At 37.0% G+C, this 21734-nt stretch overlaps 2 protein-coding genes across 8 annotated transcripts; one reads left to right on the forward strand and one right to left on the reverse strand.

Moving 5' to 3' along the window:
• Nucleotides 1-3172: 3172 nt before the first annotated feature.
• Nucleotides 3173-7721, forward strand: tum (Rac GTPase activating protein tumbleweed). 2 transcript variants are annotated; one of them, XM_046620368.2, is made up of 12 exons: nucleotides 3173-3353; nucleotides 3480-3613; nucleotides 3949-4151; nucleotides 4259-4413; nucleotides 4503-4917; nucleotides 5037-5206; nucleotides 5298-5424; nucleotides 5506-5738; nucleotides 5848-6145; nucleotides 6218-6393; nucleotides 6482-6549; nucleotides 6649-7721. In XM_046620368.2, the coding sequence occupies exons 2-11, from the start codon at nucleotides 3529-3531 to the stop codon at nucleotides 6543-6545; spliced, it is 1926 nt and encodes a 641-aa protein (XP_046476324.1). In that variant the 5' UTR covers nucleotides 3173-3353; nucleotides 3480-3528; the 3' UTR covers nucleotides 6546-6549; nucleotides 6649-7721. The 2 variants fall into 2 exon arrangements, with proteins under 2 accessions (XP_046476324.1, XP_046476322.1); XM_046620366.2 differs by having other exon boundaries at nucleotides 6482-7721.
• Iml1 (GATOR complex protein Iml1) lies at nucleotides 7089-21712 on the reverse strand. 6 transcript variants are annotated; one of them, XM_069135056.1, is made up of 25 exons: nucleotides 21064-21712; nucleotides 20838-20963; nucleotides 20395-20678; nucleotides 20139-20326; nucleotides 19800-19996; nucleotides 19420-19703; nucleotides 19084-19313; nucleotides 18808-19023; nucleotides 18552-18737; nucleotides 18303-18452; nucleotides 17123-17131; nucleotides 14187-14404; nucleotides 13900-14105; nucleotides 13602-13776; nucleotides 13293-13493; nucleotides 11964-12074; nucleotides 11122-11195; nucleotides 9503-9616; nucleotides 9231-9438; nucleotides 9051-9159; nucleotides 8738-8971; nucleotides 8452-8618; nucleotides 8197-8365; nucleotides 7794-8110; nucleotides 7089-7722 (listed from the first exon to the last, which is right to left on the reverse strand). In XM_069135056.1, the coding sequence occupies exons 1-25, from the start codon at nucleotides 21412-21414 to the stop codon at nucleotides 7522-7524; spliced, it is 4725 nt and encodes a 1574-aa protein (XP_068991157.1). In that variant the 5' UTR covers nucleotides 21415-21712; the 3' UTR covers nucleotides 7089-7521. The 6 variants fall into 6 exon arrangements, with proteins under 6 accessions (XP_068991157.1, XP_068991159.1, XP_068991158.1 ...); XM_069135058.1 differs by having other exon boundaries at nucleotides 11964-12059; nucleotides 21064-21711; XM_069135057.1 differs by lacking the exon at nucleotides 17123-17131 and having other exon boundaries at nucleotides 21064-21711.
• Nucleotides 21713-21734: the final 22 nt, after the last annotated feature.

A 21734-nucleotide genomic window follows, 5' to 3' on the forward strand; every position in this document is an offset into this window, starting at 1 on the left:
TTTATCCCCAGGTTCGGATACTCCGGTACCAGCCTACCGAATATGATCGATTATCCTGCATCCACCGTCTGTAAACTCGATCAATAAACCCCCCGGTTATCCGCGGGTCTCGCAGCTTTACTTCGTGCATCCAACAGCCGTCGGATCATTGGGGTCTCATGACACTCCCACGATGCAGCCGTTCTCGTCCCCGACTCCGAGGGCTCGACACGATCGAATTCGGACTCCCCTCTATGTCAGTAATACAGACGTACCCTGGTGCACGGCCTGCACGGTACTTTGACTCAACCACGCGTGTACCACTCGGCGTTATCGCGCCCTGCCGGATCCAGATAACGCCATGTCAGAGCTAATTATCTGGGACGATCAAGTTACAGGTTAACCCTGCACTGACTCTACACCCTGGTACCAACGTGCTGCAGCGGAATACCCTTCCCCGTATAATTGTGTCTCGATGCCAGTGTTGGGCCTCATTCTGCTAATAGAAATCCGGATTGTAATTTCATTTTCCATTATGCATTTCGAGCTGGACGCCGGCCAACGCTCTGAACACTGTCAGAAAATTCACTGTGTTGATAAAGGTACACGCCGATTAGTGCGAAATTAAATATCATCGGTGTGAATCGTTCGATTCTTTACACCAAGTGCTCTTAAAATGGTGTGGACTTCTATAGAATATCTTCGGTGTTACATTTAACACTGCATTTATAGTAGCGAATGGTCGGAACCCCGGATGTTTCTGGACTCAACTGACGTAATCTGCTTTACAGCGAATTTTCAGTGACCGCGGCGTCGAATCGTCCCGAATTTTGTTCCTTCGATTATTTGATAATTCTTAGTCCGGATTTTGACTTTTAGCCGTCAAAAGCTGGCTCACCCAAAAGGGGACAAATTTTTCAACTATTAAGTTATTTTTCATCATTCGTAACTCTCGCAAGCTTTTTCGTGATGTAGATAATCTCTAAAATTCTGCTGGCGTCGTATAGAAATTTCGATTGAAAAGCAAACAGGTTTAGGTATTTGTATTATCGCTCGTCAAAATGCCCTTTACCATATTTATCGCTTGATTCGCTTCAAGCAGTTAAATTCATTTTAACCTTAATTAAGATTGTAACTTTCCACTTATCAGTTAAAATTTAAAAAAATTTCTTAAAAAATACGCTCTTCTATAAAGTTATTCATGAGAAATCAAGCGAGAATCATAAAACACTGCACCAACATTTCAACAAAGGTGAGGGATTTTTTCACGCGAAATTAAAATTTATTTTTGACACAATTACTCTGCAGGAATGGTAAAGTGAGTCTAAAAAATGAGAACGTATCGAATTTTTTTTTCATTCAAATCTGGGATAATTGATGATTGTACCCTTAATCGCTTTTGGCAGTAGCAATACTTACAACTCTTTATAGGGAATTGTTCATAAATTTGCGAATCAAGAGTGAATGAAATTTTTGAATTTTCAGACAAATTTTTACTCACGGTAACAGGACTTAATCTACTAGCAAATTCCAATCAAGATGTTTGGAAATCAATTTCGCCTGTACACAGGCAACCGTCGCTACTATTATTTAAGTCAAAGTTTTATCCAGAATTTCCTCAATATATACCCGTTAATTATGCAGATACATTGATCCGTGTGTCAAAGATTTAATGCGTCCAGAGGCAGGATGTAAAAAAAGAGATGCCACTGCATAGGTATAGGATATTCTGGTAAATACGTGAAAAGCCAAACTCACCGAAGCTGGATCCTTGGATACGGTAAAACGTACATGCAGCAAAGTGGAACGGCTCAAGGTAGATTCAACCTCAGCCTCCAGGCTCCAGATTTTCCCGTACAGAAACAACCGGGAAGCACGAAGATGGAAATTTCTGGAAATACGTATACACTTAGGGGGAGATGTGGGCAAAATGGGTATTAGCGAGAAAAATGGGTCCTTGTACAATCAAATGGGATTTAAAAAATATCGACAACGTTTAAAATATTATTTTAGGCCGAAGACAAGAAAATTGCGTTGTCGAAATTGGTCTAACGTTATTCCTTTCTTAAGGGGCCTATTTGTCGAGCCTCTTCCCTATATATTACTAATTGGACCATGTTTTACAACTCAATATATAGCCTATATTACTCGGGCAGACCTAAGAAACAATTTGGTTCAAGCCCCATGTAAACCGGTTCACTGATTCTTGACTGTATCGGTAACAAAGTGATAAATAGACAAAGGATTTTCTACATTTTAGTATAGATACACCGCATGACCGCCGGATATATGGGTATTTCAGGTACATATAGCAGTGATTTTGTATAAACAAGCGACGGGGTAAGAATGTGAAATTGATGCGAACATAACAAATAGAGCTCGAGTTCAATCATACCTGAATAACGCACTGCCACCCACTAAGCAGGCACTTCCTATTCTCCCACAGATTTGATCCACCGTCCTCGAGCCAGCGGGTAAAACTATTTCGAATAATTGATGCTGCAAGATGCTCGATTACGTGACGATTCGCTTTAATTCTTCTCCCTGAAACGCGGACAGCATCGTTCGATGATAATAATATACGCAGTTCAGTCGAGTGTTATTACTGCGCGTTCGAATGTTTGTTTTTGTTTTCAGCTCACTTCGCTCAATTCTTATGGGCTGGCAAAAACTCATATGCCTCTTAATTAGATAAACAGCTACTCATATATATGTCTTTTAGAGAAGTTTTATACACACTTACTCAGATATTCCATTTATGCGAGCACGTTGAGTCTCCCGTGTTATTTTGTTGCTTGGATTGCTTTTTCGCAGCCGAATTGAAAAGATGAAAGCCTCTCTGACGATCCCTGATACCCGAAAGACCGAAAATTCTAGCATCAAACAATTGAGCATCGGAATCATTATACCACGATTGATCGAGAGATTAACGAGCTTCTTCCGCGACGAATAAACCAGACTGTTATTGACACTTGAATAGAAACACCCTCGTGCACGGTAGTAATTAATCAAAAACATCTCACGACCTGACGAGATATACATTCATATTCGACGGCGCCGTTTCCTTGCGGCAAATGTAGTTCGAGTAATCGTAAATAATTCGAGATGACACCGTTTGTTGGCTTCAACTGTGGCGCTACCGTGCGGCGGAAATTGAAACTTTTAAACGAAGGAGTGTGAACCGAGCCAACGACGCTTGTTTCTGATTAGTTGAATTTCAAACGGTCAAACTCAAAACTAGGCGGTTGTATCTTGTATAGTGTAAGAGTTCGGAGATCGTCAACAACGCGTGCGAGCTATGTCAATCGGTATTTACAACGATATATTAAAACTGGTGCGTTTTACAGCGGTTAAGTAAATTTGGCGGACGCAGGGTGAGTTTTTACCATTATTTTCTCGTCTTGTGTCTCGGACCAACGATGCCTAAAACTACAGACTCACAGCCGGCAGCGAGTCCGATTCAGTCAGTTTTTAACATCCTTCGTTTTCTCCTTTTTTAGATCAAATTGGTACTTGGCCACTGCAATTTGGTAGCCTCACGCTGTCGAAATGACAACTTCACTGTCGATATTGGCCTCTCACGATGAGCTGGTACGTTGTACCAATGTACTCGTCAACGGATCGTGCGAAGAAGGTTAGCTCACTTGATCGACGCCTCGTTTACCCAAAGAAATTACCCCCCACGATCATACATTCGGAATAAATTTTTACGTCACTTTATTCTGAGACGAACATTCTTTTCTCACTAACAGAGAGCCACGAATAATTCATCAGCGGAGTCTGTGCTCTAGTTACTCTTGCAGCAACATCTGATATCTTCAGAGATAGCTGCTTCCCGTATACCCTTATCTCTCATCCAGCCCTTCATTCTTTTAACCCAGTCGAAGTTTAGAAAGTTTCAACTGTGCTCAGCATCTAAGAGAAAGTCTATGCTTGTATGAGAAAGGTATCGATCTTTCAATGTTTCAGAATTTCTGCGCTTTGCTATCAACCAGGAAGAGATGCGACAAAAATGGTTGGCATCTGTACAGGAATGCCAGCGACTTCATTCTGCTTTGGAAAAATCTCATTTAGAGTCGGCAGATCTAGAAAGAAAATTAAGTCATGCTCGTCGACTTCTTGACGAGGAAAAACGACGACGACGTATCGTTGAAGATCAACGTAACTCGTTGGTAATAATAAATTCAACAACTAGTTGTGAACAAAATACCTGAACATGTATAAGTATCTATTAAATGATGAAAACTCGATATAATTGCCAAATATTCTATTTACACAGGAACGACAAATATCCATGGTTCGTGACTTGTTCCTACACGATGGAGGTAGAAACCTGAATGATGAAACACGTGAAAAGTTGCAATTCCTCAATAATACAACATTGAATAATCGCAGCAGCAACGTTCATCTAAAAGACTTGCATCACGCTGATAAGTAAGAGTCTAAATTGCATCCTTAGGAAAGTTAGAAGACTTTCAAAAGTCTCTGCCTTAATTTTAACCCATCGTTACTTTTTTTTCTAGGCTTAATACAATAGCAGAATTGGATTCTACCGGGTCTCTGCTTAGCGATCTGAGTTGTTTTTCAAAATCGGAGGACGACTTGGACGCGAGTGTCATGCTCCAGCAAAATCAAAAGAAACGGGAATGGAAAGAGCACAGACCAAGCGGGGAATATTCAACCAAGAAAAGGCGCAGCAGCATTCAGAAAGCTGTAGACTTGAATACATCAGATCGGATAGTAGCGACAACTACTGTTGTTCTGCCCAAGGATGGACCCATCACGGCGTCTTCTGTAATTGAAGCAAAGCCTGGGAATGAAAATGAAGATCCAAATACTCAAATAAAACAGAGCCCCCACAAATATCGCACGAGTGCTGACCGCTCCAGACAAAAAAGTTCACACATGGATGCAAAAAATCCATTGATGGACGTGGAGGTGGGTCCTTTTTTCTTAATTTTAGGAGTTGAATGAAATAGGATGGTGAAAGTAGAAAGTGGATTCAGCAAACACTTCTAGTCATTGAATAAAATCCGTGTATATATGTTTGCATACAGCCTTCAGCTCCAAAAGCCGACATCATGACTTCCGGTTCAGATTCCGAAGGTGTATTTAAGCCCAGCCCTAATATCGGTGGATATACTTTGAACATTAAATCGTCCAGGGGTCACACTTTCACGGCAAAGACTGTTATCAAGCCAGAAGTATGCACTCCTTGTGGCAAACGGTGAGGGAACGATGTTTTGTGGTACAATTTTTGATTATCTATCACGAAGTGTGGTCGGCAATTTGATTCAACTACAACTTTATCATTGCAGTATTCGATTCGGACGCGTAGCTTTGAAATGCAGAGAGTGCAGAGCTACTTCTCACGCCGAATGTAAAGACCTAGTACCATTGCCGTGCGTACCTGCAGGAAATACTCCGACTTTGCGTGGTATTTCTGTAAGTTGTGAACAACATTTAGTTTTTCAATTCAAAAAAAATATGAAATCCATTCAAGGTGAGCAATTTTTGCTTTCGTAGGGTACAATTGCAGATTATACCCCCATGATACCACCCATGGTGCCGTCGCTGGTGGTACACTGCATAAATGAGGTCGAACTGAGGGGAATGGGCGAACAAGGTTTATACAGGGTGAATGGTGGTTCGAGCGACGTTAAATGCTTGAAGGACAAATTTTTGAAAGGAAAGGGTGCACCCAACCTTTCCGACATTGATATACCGACTATTTGTTCAACTTTGAAAGATTTCTTGAGGTACATTTGTCGGATTATGAAAAAGATTAAAACCACAACAAATAACTTTATCAATTCCTTGAGCAATACAGGGTATTTTACTCACAATTTTTCTTTCATCTTAATTCAGAACTCTTCGCGAACCTTTGATCACAGTCGGACTATGGGCAGATTTTGCAAGAGCGACGGCCATTTCTGATAAACAGGATGCTGATGCTGCTCTTTACCAAGCGATATCGGAATTACCGCAACCGAATCGCGATACATTAGCATTCTTGATTCTCCATTTGCAGCGAGTGTCGAGCAGTCCAGAATGCAAAATGCCGATCACTAATCTTGCCAAAGTATTCGGACCAACTCTTGTCGGCTATAGCTGCCAGGAACCATCTCCAAACTCAATGCTAAGTGAAACAAAAAGCCAAGTTGCAGTAAGTATCTTTCATTGGATTCAAAATATCCTCAGAATATTTTAGAGTAATAATACTTGCGTTCTTTTACAGATAGTGGAAAGTCTGTTGAAGATTCCGTCAGATTATTGGGCAAATTTTGTCAACTCCGAAGGTCTAAACGGAGTGGGAACACCGAAAACTGGGGAACTTAGACACACTCCGTCTACAGAGTCACTTTTAAAACGAACAGCATCTAGGGGATTTTTCAATACTCCTATCAGTTCAAGGTATTCTACAATCAATGTATAAAAAATATTCAACTACTGATCGTTACATTCACAGATTAAATACTATAAATCCATAATTTATTTCCAGCCGAACGTTCATGAGAAAAAACAAAAAATACTTTGCGACACCACCATCAAAAAGCGGGTACTAAAACGGTGAATGGCTTTACAATTCTTTTTTTCATCCTCTTTTTATAAATTACGGGTGTAATAGTTAGCCTAGAATAACCGTATATTTAAATTTTTTTCCAGCAGAATTTTACCCACATAACAGGTACTTTTTAATTTGATAATATTTTTCAATTCTGCGTCCATTCATCTGAAGCTTCTTTGAACTTTTGCTTTGTAGCTAGTAAATCTTACGAATACTTAGAATTAAAATATCAAATAATGACATATTTTGTCAAAACTATAAGCTAAATGAAATGCCTTCTTTGAGCCGCATGCGGCTCGTTTTTGGCATAATTAAAATTGGATAATTACTTCTGATAATATGAGCTTACATATCGGCGCTAGTTTCTCATGAGGACTAAAATCCGTTTTATAGTGTTGGAATGATAATTATTTTTCAATTACAAATTTAATCAGTGTACAATTTAGCTCTATTTTTTTTCTGTTCAACTTTACGCATAAGTATTATAACACAAGTGATCAGATCACTATTGATGACAGCGTGTAAATTAAAAATCTACTAATCACAATGTAATTTTTTTGTCTCCATACAAATTATCTGGGCCTGTCGAAAAGAAACACTTATTTATTTTTCAATACAAAATGTCTAATAAAATGGATAACTTTGTAGTTAATATTAATATTAATTAATGTATTACTTTAGACGTTGCAAATAAAAGATTTAAACCTAACTTTCTTATATTGTTAATATTATTCTTAATATTCTGTAAATTTCACTTTTGTACAGTAATGGCAAGAATAGGAATTTCAGGCTGTATAGGCCCACTTAAAACTACCACGATTAATCCAACTTTTTTTCATATGTATTTCTTAGTTGCTCACTGAATCATTTTAAACTGAGCAAACCAGCACTCGTATAGTATTTTGAAATGTACAATAAATTCCCGAAAACAGATAGCGAGGCCATTGAATTTCAGAACACTGGGATGTACTTAATTACTCGGTTCGGGAACACGTTTTCTCTTTGAGTTCCCAGCATGACTCCCAGTACTGTCTTAATCTGTTGTCCGCATTCGAACAAAAGTTTCTAAAATCTTGAATAATTTTTTTTTGAAACAACTCATCCCCGGTCGCTGATGTTGATAACGATTTCCACTTGCGACTGACCATATGATTCCATGACCACAAAAAGCCAACCTGAATAAAAAAATACGAACAGTTGATATCAATTCATATAGAAAATATTTACATTAAGTATATATACCGACCCTCCTGTCCATACTGTAGTCATCTTTATTCTTCCCACTGACATGCCTTGTAATATATGCTTCGTGCGGACTAGATTGATCAGGATGGACTGGATATCGTTTCTGGCCCGTTATCCGTCTGATTATATTCGTATCCGTTCGTGGTCTGGCTCGAATACAAGATGTCGACGGTACGAGAATAAATGCATTGCCAGTAACGTGGACGTATTGATGATCATTTTCAGTGCCCTCCACCAGACACGGTACAAAACCGAACCTTTGCACTATGGCTTCTTGGAAGAGGAACAACCGTTGAGTGTAGGTGTCTTCCCGAAACTCTGTTGCAAACACATTGAAAGTGAAACATCAGATAGCTATTGTTATACAACAAAATTTGATACCACGTGTTCAAATTTCAACAAACCATCGAATAGATACGGTTTGTTGGTCATCAAACATTCCGTGTGTAGAGGTATGAAGATTGGGCCCCGAAGAGGATCACTTTTCAGAGTGAAAGGTAGCGCAAGCAAATCACTGGGTATCGGAACCATTTGTATTCCACACAATTGCGCCTTTCGTTGCCACCCGAATATCTGAATGATTCAAAACCGAAAAGATGACCATTGATTAATCGCACCGACGTCTCTTTTACTTTCAATAATTAAATTGGATAACTTACAAGGTCAGCAACTATACTCCCCGAGGATGCGACCCACTGGACAACCAATTCGTAAGAATAGTCCGTCTTGAATAATGACTGATATCTGAGGTGTCCCCATTCTATTCTATCGCTTTTATTGTTTATGTCTATATCAAGATGAGTGTGCTTGTAAGGAGAAACTGGCGCTAAGCAAAAACATGAAGAAAAAAATTCTAAATTATTTAGTTTTCAAATCGACGAATTCTTTCTGTAAGATATATAGGGATACGTCCATAACGTAAACTATTGTAGCGTCAACGCTCACCAGGCCGTTCACGATCCTCCGTCAAGAATACAAGATCCGAGTCGTCACGCAGAAAAACAGGAACACTCGATTCGTCTATGATATCGCAACTGGGTATAGATATAGGTGATGATATGTTTGAAATTTGCGTTGGAGCAGTGGGTTCGCACCACCCTTTTGGCACTTTCATCTCAACTTCAACCCATTCATTCTCAAAACTCCGAAGATCACCTAAGGGTGGAAAGTATTCCCTGTCTGAAATAAATTGAGAAAGAATTGAGGATACGCTTCGCTAATAAAATGGAATGTTAGGCGGAATCTGAAGACAGCGTACCTTTCTGACCATCCTTGTCTTGCACTATATGATAGAGGTAAAATCCTAGAATGAATGGTTTCTTGAAACTTCCAGATGCATGGCATATCAGCCTCTCTCGAATCATTCCCTGGAATGTTTTTCATTAGCATGTATATGTATATTTAAACAGTTTAAGGTACACATGAGAGAATAAATCACCTCCATTATAATAATTGCTTTTTCAACTGTGACGCCACCCTCGATGTGATTGTTCAACCATTGGACAGCTTCTGCGCTGACAAATGTCAGGCTTGGCAATGACGGATGTTGAGTTAAAAATCCTATTCCAGTATGCGGTTGCTTCATTGCCTCAAGTATCTCTGCGTTAGAGGCGCTGCTTTTAATCTTGCTCACTTCGGCATTTATGCTGAAAGAATAGTATTCGTTTCACGAAATGATCGATCTTGGGTGCATTTTATTGAGATCTGTACCTGTCTTCACTACATTCTGAGTGATCTTGTTGTTGTTGTAGCTCCGGAGAGTGTGGTAGGACGGCCTCGCTCGCAGGCGACACTCTGCCTCTGTCCATTACTTTTGAGCCCGATCTGATCAATTGATTTAAGAACGGATGAAGGTATGAAAGATTCGACACACTTGACGTAGAATTGAGAAAATACAAATAGACTTCACAGTGCTAAAACTCAAGCGGTGCACATGTGCTGTCTCAAGCCAAACTATATGCGCTAATTAGTATTGCCGATTAATTTGAAATAATGAACGATTACTGACCAATGGTAATCCATCGTCAACTATTCTAGCTTTGCTGTCAGTTACCAACATCTTAGCTATTAACTGAGTCAGAACACAGAAGCAATAAAGAACATTCGTCATAACCGATAATTTTGTTACTAGAATTAAAGGGATATTATAACGATCAGATAGAAAGTACGATTAGGAGAATAAAATTGTAAGGTACTCGTTTAACTGAAACTGAAGAAGATTGATGGAGAAATTAAAATTTTTTTTTTCAATTTACTATTTTCTAAACACAACCGAGGTGGAAAAAAAATGAATTAAAACTGACCTGTGTGGGTTGTGGCGAGGAATGTCAAGGCATGTGCGGGCAGATGCAGCTGTATTCATTACATGCTTCTCCTGTACAAAGAACCCTGTGACTCACTCACACACCACCCATACCATATGCTAATGGGTAATAATACCATAAATTAGAATACAAAATCAGTAAAACGAATGAAAAGTCAATACAATAAGCATACATATATAATAATAATATAAAAATGGATTCAAAATAAATTTCAGCGATAATACGGATTCAATATCCTCGTGACAGAACAGAGAAGTGTATCAATGCATGAACGACTCAAGGATAAAATTAAAAGTTTCCATTTATACAGCAATTTGCTACACGATATGGACTCGATACCCTATATTCAATTAGGAGACTGACGAACTTGACTAATTCTGCAAGAAACTGCCGGTATCGACAATTGATATCGGACTTTGTGCTGAATTATAGTGCGAGAAATGGATATAGCACTTATGCCAATAACGTATCAGATGGCGGACGAAACTTTACAGTTTCAGGGTCATAATATTCAAGGGTCATAATTTCACCTACTCAAAACTGTGACCATTTTCTGACTTTATTACCAATATATCGATACCTAAGTTGCCAAAGGTATAAATTTCTTACGAAAGAGGCAATAAGGGAACGAATAAAATTGTGGGATACAAGTAAGATCGCTGGATACAAATGGAACGATCCACAACACACAGAAGCTTGACGCGTATTAAAGATGTATTGAAATTTGTGTTAGATTCATGTGAGTTTTGAACTATAAAATAATAGGTAAAAATTTACAGGTGTGAGAATATGAAGTATTTGCGAGAGGACATTGTTATAATATTATTGGATTTTAAAGCCCACTTTCTCTACCTGCAGTCCAACGATGATAGTAAGACAATATAACATGAATCGGTGAGAAAGCTGTGAGCGATAGATGAAGGGGCAAAAGCTGAAATGCAAACACGGCCAGACTACTGAGAATCCATCACAAAGCATCAATACATCATTGCAAGCAGATCAAACCTGGGTCTCGGTTTTTCAGGCAGGCGGTTGCTCCCAAGTCTCTCTCTGAACGGAGAGCTGCCAACAAGACTTGTCTGGAAAGTAGGAGGAAAAATTTCAATAACTGCGAGAGCTTGATAAGCTGCCAATTCGTGAATTGTTATACTTCGAGTATGGAAAATGAATTAAATAGAATATTAATTATCAAATATGCATTCAACTACGTTTGAATATAATTGTATATATATATATATATATATATAAGTATATATACATATTTCCTTCACACGATATATAAGCTTGCAAACTTATAATGATGAACATTCAAGCAAAAAAATCAGGCAGACAAGATCATTAAATTCTCATACAAGCTACTAATCAATGACCGTTTTGAAGAAGATCACAGTTAAATTATTTGTAAAGCTACAAAAGAATATTCTTTTTTTATACAAACTAAACATTTCGTGGTGTATTGCTGTCAATCAATTGTGAGTACAAGGAACAAAATTCAACCAGTATTGGATATTTAAAGGCGAAAAAACAAAGCCAGCATTCTCCATTTCAAACGTGTAAAAAGAAAATTAAATTAGCGTCGATCAATTGTATGCAATTCGCAGATAAATTGATGAAAAGTTTCTAATCAGCATGGCGTATGTGATATAAAACTCAAAGAGAAAATGGAAAGAAAAAAATGTGGTAAAAATATGCGACACATTTGAAAAAAATCAAACAAATATACACATTATATATATAGGTATATGATATAGACTCAATATGTCCCGATAAATATCTGTAATCGGCTGAAAATATAAACGTTTCCACATCTGTCGACGAAGTGATGCTAGGGGGAGGATAGGAAGTACCTGGTTAGTGAGGAATATCAGGCTCGTGCTGTGCCTGCGCCTTGTCAAGTGGGAGGCAGGATCTCTCGGGGGAACTCCAACTAGAGCTGCCGGGCTCTGAAACATATCATGCTAAACGGTCTTCCGCTATAGAAGAGGATTTGGGCTGCATCCGCATTTTCGCCTAAATAAAATGCCAAATTCTTTCTATAAATTCAATTTCTGCAAGACTCGTACTAGATTTGCCTGGATTTTAGTCTCGGCACTTGTTCATAAAATTTTAAAGTCAAGCCTTTGTATCATGTGATTACAAATTTATTATATTACAAATTTCAAATAGAAAAGAATGTTCAAAATATGTGACAAGAAAAATTTCTAATAAGTCAGATTCAAAGAATTTCAAGATCAAACCTTTTTCGCACAGTGGAAAGTGGGAATTTAATTGACCTCCACGTAATCCAATTTGTAGTACGTTCAAAATTCGTTTGCAGAATCGATAGTAGAAAGAAACTTGTACATCGATAGTGAACACGAGGAAACATATTATATAGCCTGTAAATGAGTTACGGTTATTTGTAAAGTTACATAACGACGATGTTAAACCAAAGTCAAGGCGTGAAGGGAAACTTAATATCGCACTTGCAATGTTAGATGCAAATCAAGCTGTGAAACCAAATCTATGTAATTGTTACACAACGCAACTGCAACTAAATAATAACATGCAGTTTGGCAAAATAGACAAAAATCAAATCAAAAACAAAATTTATGAGACACAATCTGAAGGAAAAATAATATTAAAAAAAAAACAAAAAAAAAAAAAATACAATTCAAATATCGATCGACATGTAAACATTACTCAATAGATAGTACGTAATTAGACGACAAGGAAAAACGATGTTAAAATTATATAATACTGGACCACTTTTTATAAAGGATATATCATTCTACGGGGAATCAACAAGTCTTTTCAGATTACCTCCAAATAATACAATTTATGGTCAATACCTTGACAACTACGAAAACCATATTCTAATACATATTTCGATACACAGCCTGATACGACTTTCACCTATGATTTTCGAAGAGGTATTCATAGACTCACAAAGCATTATTAATCATACTTTGTGAAACGCATAAAAAATAGTAACTTTTTAAACTGTGTCCGTGTATCGCATTAGCAATTGACCCATACTGATACTAGAAAACACGCTAAGACCGATATTGTACTTCTCTGTCGTGATGTAAAAGAAAGAATTCACGTGTATTTGGATACGTATACATGTTGACACGTGTGAGTACACCAAGGAAATTACACAACGATATAACTAGTAGGCAGATGTTAAACGTTACCCAATTTTTATTCGCGTTGGGACGGCGAATTCTGTTCAACCACGTCTCGATAAATCGTAAGAATCCTTCCATAAAGTTGGCTTGCTCTGCGGAAGTAGCTGGTGAGTATATGTCACAATGTACCGAACCATCCAAGATTCGACGAGTGGCAGGAGTATTCAGAGGGAGCAAAAATACTCTAAAACGCCAATATTTGAGTGCCTAGAGAAAAGAAAATGCAATTGATCAGAAGAAGACTTTTTATTGAATAATAATCAGACCACAACTAAATGCAAAACTATTCACAAATTGACGTTTAACGAAGCTCACCTCGACTAATGAAAAATCTGTATCACCTCTAGTACAAATATAATGGTCCAAATAATTCCAGTTGTAATTTTCCAGCTTTTCAGTTGTGAAGGAAACCCACGATACTTCGTAAGTGTCGTGATGAGGAGCGTGAAAACGATATCGATAGTGTATGTTAAATGGAGGATAGGGATGTCTGTGAAATATAAATATTCTACTTATAGGCAGATTAATTATGATCCGTACGATGAATTTTAGTGGGAATAAAATGAGATGTGTCATTTTATTCGTACTCAGGAATAATTTTTTTCGTACAAACCTCGGTCTGTAACGTGTGACCGTTATAGAATTTCCGCAAAGTGATATTTTGTGAAAAATTCTGCCAATACTAAGTAAGTATTCTTCTTTCGGCTCTGACTCGACCTGCATCCCACGCATCAACGAGCTTAGCGGAACTGGAGGTTTACTGCCAGGTGTTGTTGCTTGCGTTTTATTGGCTGGTGGTAAAATTATCAATTGAAATCCCTGAAAAATAATTTTCACAAAATGAAATACCGTCAGAGATTTGTAGTAGTCAAAGAAGAATGCAATAAAATGAGACTCTACCTGAGCTAAACGCTGAGAAACAAGTTCTTTGAAAACCTCAGCTGTGTTAAGTGGTTTTTTGTATATTGCTCTAAGTTGTGCAAAGTCTGCATTTACGTCATCGGGTAACAAGTTGTAGTCTGAGACGACGTAATCGTTCTGTAAACTTCTTTTATCTGGAAAGTAATCCGTTGTAATAGGGAGGCAAGCTGGGATAGTTAATGATCTCCAATCGACACCTAAGAAAGAGAAATCTTTCAATGTAAATCAATTTTTATCATTTGCATTATATGTATGTATCTATATATATAAATATATAAATAAAGAAGAAGCAGATGTTTCAAGACAAGTCTTTAGGCATGAGATATTCCATTCAGAGATAACATATTTGTTGAAATAAACCAAAGGACACAAGTACAAACACATAGATTTCAACAACTTATCGATGCTAATGAAGAGTCTCTTTGTGGTCTTCAAACTATAATGATCTAAGCAAATAATTGTGTGCTAGAAAAACAAAGTTGTCGGCATCATTGACATGGAATTCGATACATGGATTGAGTTCATCCAAGTCTTAGGTTTAAAACCTACAACGTTTTAATGAATACCTGTTTGATTTTACATTTCATTATAACTGTGAAATATTTTAGACAGAAGGTTTGCAAATATCGCTGTTTCCTTATACAATAATTATGAACAACAATAACCGTGTTCGCCAGGTACATGATAATCAAACTGATAATCGATCGATGAGATTTTAATTACATTGGTGAAACACAACTAGTGCATACATATATTTTATAGGTATCTATTTCTTCTTTATTTACAGTCCTTCGTACCAAAGAGAGTCTTCTACTATATCATGTGAACTGAAAACAATAGTGCGATAGTATGAGTGCAGGGCAACTGCTACTACTTACACATATTGACTGCGGATAAGTGAACAAGCTGAGAAAATGTGAACCATGAAGAGTTACTCTCAGATACGAGTAGATTAGAGAATGAATTGAAGTGAGCATGCGATCAATTCGGCTGTAATAATATGTACAGTATTTTCGAGCGATCATCAGAAAATTATTATTCTCGAGCTTCAATCAAACGTAACAAGATTCTTTGAACGATAATACGTCTGATTACAATTTCATTTGTTAAAACTCCCAAGTGTTATACGTATACAGACAAAATAACACAATAAAATATATGTGCATATTTATACTACACCGGAGATTGTACAATCATATTTGATATCAAAAAAATAATTCCTCCGATACCACAAGCCATGCATTAGGGAAAAATATATGAAATGAGTATGTGATTAGTAAGGAAAAGAGGAACAGTAAACAGTCAAGGTTTAATGAATATCAATGAATACCTATCAAGGTATGAACTACAATAAAATGCGTAATTGAAAAATGGAAAATTTAGTAAACACCAATTGGATTGCAACTTTTCAATTCTACGTTTGTAAGAAAAAAAAAAAAAACACTTCCATGACTATGATACCACATGGCGCGATGCTTGTAATATCACTGGGTTTCGGAAAAATTACGAACTAATATGTTTAAATTATGTAAATGATATGAATTTTCAATATTCAAAAAACATTCTTTCTTCAACAACCAACAGCATCCTGTCGTTCAATCTTATCTATAAATCTTACATTCTGCCGTTATTAATATTAACTATAACTATTTACTCAATCCAAGCTTCAATTTGCATTTCTATGGAAAAAATTAGACGCATTGCGAAGCTGCTACTTATTGAGAAACAAGTAGTCGAAATTGTTAATTAATTGAACCATCTGAAACCTATTGCAAAAATAAATATATTCCGATTGAATAATAGCAATAATAATAATCTGAGGTGACAATGATAATAATAATAATTACAACAACAATAATAACAATAATAATAATGGGACTTGATACAGTACAGTGCAATCGATTACAATAAAACTTGCATACTCCGCATGCAGACACACGTACTCGATATTGCATAGTGAATAAGTTGGATTCTTTTCCTCAAATATACGTGTACGTATGTAACTTGTCGATAGTTGGCGAAACAAGGAGAGAAACCTGCATTTCCAATCCTATGAACTTAGAGGAATATCGTACAAAGAATTAATATGAAATACTACAGTCATATAGGGACAAATAGTTCAGCTAAAATTGAAGTTAAGCTGTAGGTAGATTATAAAAAAACTTGGAATATGATGAATAAAATCTACTTTCACTACCAAGAAAATAATTATTATATTTGCGTACGTGTTAAGCTTTCGGCAAAACTACTCGTTTACAATCGATCGATAAAAAACCGAAAGAATAGGAGGAAAAAAAAAAAACAAGAAAACAAATAAAAATCGATACCAATCCATGGTACGAAAAACAATTTATAACAAATGATGTCGATCAAAAAAGAACTTTGTGCAATCTAGCGTATGCACGAAATATCAATCCTCTTATCTGGTACAGCATCTATAATATCTATAATAAACTTTTTGGCTCGGATTTGTGATGACGTCCAGCTACTTTGATAATAATCATTTTTCACTGTTACCGGAAGAAATACATATCGGAATTTTAAGATGGGTTTTCAAGAGGTAGAGTTAGTTAGAAATTTAGGAAAATTCTGTTGCCTGTAGTGGGCAGCTAACACTGATAGTTGAAAATATGAGGTAAGTTGCTTGTTTCATAAGTTTACGTAAGGATTGGTAAGAATCAGCATTTTTTTCCATTGCTTTTGTGTTCATTCAATAAAATAGAAAAGGAAATTGACTACACAATTATATAAGCATGCATTAATTATAAAACAACGACATAAGAGATTAGATTTGAAATAAAGTCAAATGTACAATATATCTTAAAAAGTAGTGACAAATCTACTGGAGTGTACACCTTGAAATGTAAGTATATACCGTAACCGAGTCAGCCCTGAGTAATATATGGGACGCTAACCTATGTTCGCTGTATAAAGTGACATCGCATAGTCGCACATCACACACGCATCAAATTGTCCAGCGTCGCATCCCAACAAGACGTACCACAGCATGGAAATAAGTTGAACAATAAATTATTTATATTCAAGGTAGATAATGTCGGAAACTTGTGTTCTTTGTTGAGTAAATGATTGAGGGAGAAATTGTTTGGTGGTGTGGATATATATGTTTTTTTTTTTTTGTTTTGCATTAACAACAATGTGAAATAAAAAAAAGATTCATAATAATTATTATATAGTTTTATAATCCCTTAACTCAAATGTAAAGAGTTAATTACCAGGTACTCAGCGCAAGCGAAAATCAATATAATCTTGTTATTTGAAGAGACATTAAATTTCAAGACTATTTCCTTTGGTTTAAAGTATTGGAATATCCCCAAAAGCGAAAACTTGAAACTAATGATCTTTTCGTGAATTCATACTTTATTTCAATGCATTGACGAAAACAATGAAAGAATTAGACGATGCGTACAATGAAAGATGGAACAGCACTGAATTGTAATTGAAATTTAAAAAAGAAAATAATTTTGAATATCTAAAGCCAAAACTTGTTAAGTTATCAGGTCCGAAACCAGAATGTTGTTACTATTGTTATGTCCAAATTATGTCCAGATTGTAGAGTTACAGCTGAAAATGAAATGTATTAGCAAAAAGACACACAAGAAGCATTATGTACTATTAATAAAATAACAACTGTTACCATCTTCGATATCTCTAGTAATCTAAGAGCTGATGAAGTTGTAAAAAACAAGGCATCGAATTCGATTTTATGCTTAGGAAAATATAACAAAGATGATGAAATGTTTGATCAGTTGCTCAAGACGTTCAACTGATTGAAAACCGGGATTCTATGACTTATGTCAACCAACGTATGTCGAGTAACTTCCTTTAATAGCTCAAACTTAATACGAAAATAATTTTTTTCTCCTGTAATAAAATTAAATTGAAATGATAAAGAGTGTTTTGAAATATGGATTGCGGATATAATGGTAAAAAATATCGCTGTGAGATCATGCTACAAACTGTTAAATAATTACCGTCATGAATGTTTCTAAAATTGGTATTAAGTATTTATAGCTTCTGTATAATTAAGTACAATTACTGGGAAAAAAGATATCGTTAAAGATAAACCGGCCATACCTGTTGTTAGAGCTGGAGTCCATTCTTGTTCACCAGTCGCACCCCATAATAGCGTCAAACTTTTGTTATTAGTGGTTGGGGGTCCAATATGCCCAGTTTTATCGACCGAATTTAACGGGAAATTGAGCCGCATAGCCTTTCCTTTCATGTCTAAAATCAGTAAGAAATTATGTGCGAAATACATAGTTGCCGTTAAGTCGTATTTTATAGGACAATGTGTCTTGCTTAGTATTCAAATAAGAAACGTACGATCTTGAAATCCAATTTGTGACGCAGACCTCGGAATTTGACAAGTACTCTGAGCGTTAATGGACGCGATGCTGTGCTCGTTAGGAGAACTGCTGAGTATGGACATTGTGTCGCTAAGTTGTTCGGGACTAGACTGCGTAGGCACAGCTTGGTAGTGGTGTTGTTGTATAAGCACACCCGTAGGTCCTGAGAAATATGACACGCGAAATTATTGCAAGAAAATACTTACGGAGTAAATGCAGTCGCGATACTCCACCTTTCGGAAAAATGTGAGTCCATCTTCGCCTGTTACTTGTCAACTTTATCGTTACGTGAGACGGGTCAAATGGATTGATCAGAGCTCTTCCTGGCCTAATGTTGTTGGGTTGAGTAACGGAATTGGTAGGACTTCCAGCACTACCGACGACTGGTCTAAACGGAGGTGATATCTCCACATCTCCATGGTCATCAATTAAAGATATTCTTGGTTTTGCTATGGAAAATTGTATCGATTTAGCTCTGTACTTGACATGTAACAACTATACCATCTTACAATTAACTTCTCCGTTAGAATTGACACTTATCAAATCGTCCGCTCGATGAGGAATCGAAATTGCTGCACTGCGGGAGGCAACCGTTGGGGAAGAATGAGTATCGGGAGGTGGATGATGTATATCAGGATCCGACATCTTTCTTTTCAACAATTTAAGAGCCTGGGAATTGCTGTGCGTTTCCATGCAGGCTACACTAGTTTTCTTTGTTCTAGTCGATACTCTCTGCAAGCTAGATTACAAATTTATAAAAAATAACAAATCGAGTTTGATACAAAATACAAGTCTTCAAATTAATTTAAATTATTATAAACTAATTGTTAAAAAAATAGCTTCACCTAGCAGTATGAACAGGTGGTAACTGGAAAACCTGAGCATCATAGGCATCATAGTCGAACAGTGTATTACGCAGACATTCGCTGCCATCTTCCTGCAGAAGCTTTGTCTTGTTTGGCAATTTTCCACACTCTGACGGTGGTTTTGATATTTTAGGTGGTAACTTGATGCGAGGTATGAAGGTTGAGTAAGGTATTTTTTTGTTTGTCGAATAGAAACTGAGATTTATCCAATGCGGCATGCTGTAGTCGTCTGCAGCATTTATCGACGTATCTTTGTTATGGAACTACAAGAATTTTGTCTTATAATAAAATATTCTTATGTGATAATAGAATTAACACAAGAACTCTGGTTTCAAGATTTCAACATAATGGAACAGTACCTTTAACAAAGGAACTGCGTGCAGCGGCTGTTCTCCCACGCAAACCAAGTCACTACCCACACCATTATCAATGATTCTTTGTTTAGTAACGTTGGTCAATTCTCTATCAACTTCGAATACTCCAACCCCCGGAGTGATAACCACAGAAAGCTGCCCGGTTCGATCAAAACTGCGATCCAGGTAGTGTTTTTCGAAAACTAAAAAAGAAAGCATATCACAATATCGTACATCACATTGCATAATAATTTCGTAATATAAACTTTTTGCGAAAGAAATAAATTGCTATTCAATTTCCACACATCTACAGGTTATTAGTCAATAGTATCAACTATCGCTCACCGTTCAAGGACATATTCAGAACTTCTAAGAAATTCCCTTGAGCAGCTGTTGAGTTTATGGCTTTTGGCATAACAATTCCAGGCCGTTGGTGATATTCGAGGACAATTTTTTGATAATCGGTAAACAGTTTTCGCAATTGAACTAATATATTGCTCCAGTCTTCGTATCTCTCATTTTGTACAGCAACTCTATAACACACGTTGGAGATGTTTAAGATTGAGCATTTTGTGGTGGATGCCATTGATATTTGCATTACCTATAAAAATCTTCGTAGAATCTACCCCGATAATCGTGCTGCAAGCACTCTCTCATGTGATTGGGAAATTCTTCAAGGCTTGTCGCGTTATAAAATGTTCGTGAGAATAAAACTATCGTCACTTCATGGTTGCTACCGTTTTTCTTCCACTTTTGAAAAAGATCAGCTAAAAACCCATTTACTGCTTTCTCAAAATACAAGTCTCCATGAATATCAAAGTCCCACATTTCGGAACTCATTTGGATAAACAGGTATACCATGCTTGTCGACGAACGGAAGACCACCTATTGCGAAGACAATGATTTAGAACATTGTTATCAATGTTAAAGCCATGTCGATTGATTCGTCGAGTTCAAGTTTAATAGCTCGATTATTGCTATAAAATTAAGAGCTTTTTGATTGTATCCTTGGCCAGATTTAGCAAATTGTTACAGATATTTCACCTTTGTATCGTCAGTTATCACGCCACAGGCAACTCGATCCCCCTGGGACCACATTTCGTGTACTTGGCACCTAATGCTTCCACCGCAGAATTCGATCTTCTTATTTAAATACACGCACGTGTTGACCTAGAGAAATTAAGATTTTAAATTAAAGTTCGATGAGATGGAAGTTTGTTTAATGGGAAACTTTATCGATACACAATAAAAGAGTCAGACTTTTAATTACCAGACAATTTTTCAATCTCCACATCTCACTACGCCCCATATATTGGTCCTTGAAGGTAAGCTCGACGGAATCCAAGGCGACGTCGTTGGGATTGACAATATTCATGTAAACATCAGCGAATGTTCTAAGTTGAAAAGTGGTCGCAATGTTATTTTCAACACTGACGGTTTCTCTGCCTTGTAGATCCTCCTTGAAGGCGGTGATCTGCAGAAGCAAACGACTGAATTCATCTTCCGGATGAAATATCTCAACGATATCGCCTTTCTTTATTCCCGGATAATCTTTGGGATTTATAATCAAATCCTCCCCACTAAAGTTCTTCTGATGAACGATCAACTTGAACAGCTTCATTTTAAGCTGCTGATCATCAACAACGACGGTTTAATTTATCACTGGGTTAAGAGGTCACCTGACCTCCGCAGGCACACCGACAGCTATGTTCGAGGGGGATATATTTTCAGCCTGCATTATTTATCCATTGATCCATTGTCTTCCAAGATGAGTGTCGAAACCGGCGATTAGCAATCACAGAGTCCAGAACTGAAAAACAATATTAAACTAAACGAACTACTGTTGACTAAGCGTTGTCTCGCGGCTCACTTCGCGACCTCCACGTTCATCTTGGACGACACACAGCGCATTTTACGTGTCAAAACAATCGACACACGCTC

Source organism: Neodiprion pinetum, chromosome 4 (assembly GCF_021155775.2).
Source record: "Neodiprion pinetum isolate iyNeoPine1 chromosome 4, iyNeoPine1.2, whole genome shotgun sequence".
Lineage (NCBI taxonomy): Eukaryota > Metazoa > Arthropoda > Insecta > Hymenoptera > Diprionidae > Neodiprion > Neodiprion pinetum.

Excerpts from the sequence above, each read along its gene's own strand:
- Iml1 (XM_069135056.1), bottom strand. The coding sequence starts at position 21,414 with ATGAAGCTGTTCAAGTTGATCGTTCATCAGAAGAACTTTAGTGGGGAG. Across the intron at positions 13,494-13,601 it reads CAGATTTTTCATTAGTCGAG|GCACTCAAATATTGGCGTTT; the intron begins GTGAGCTTCGTT and ends TCTTTTCTCTAG. Across the intron at positions 12,075-13,292 it reads CCAACGCGAATAAAAATTGG|CATGATATGTTTCAGAGCCC; the intron begins GTAACGTTTAAC and ends AAGACCGTTTAG.
- tum (XM_046620366.2), top strand. The coding sequence starts at position 3,529 with ATGACAACTTCACTGTCGATATTGGCCTCTCACGATGAGCTGGTACGT. Across the intron at positions 4,918-5,036 it reads ATCCATTGATGGACGTGGAG|CCTTCAGCTCCAAAAGCCGA; the intron begins GTGGGTCCTTTT and ends GTTTGCATACAG. Across the intron at positions 5,425-5,505 it reads CGACTTTGCGTGGTATTTCT|GGTACAATTGCAGATTATAC; the intron begins GTAAGTTGTGAA and ends TTGCTTTCGTAG.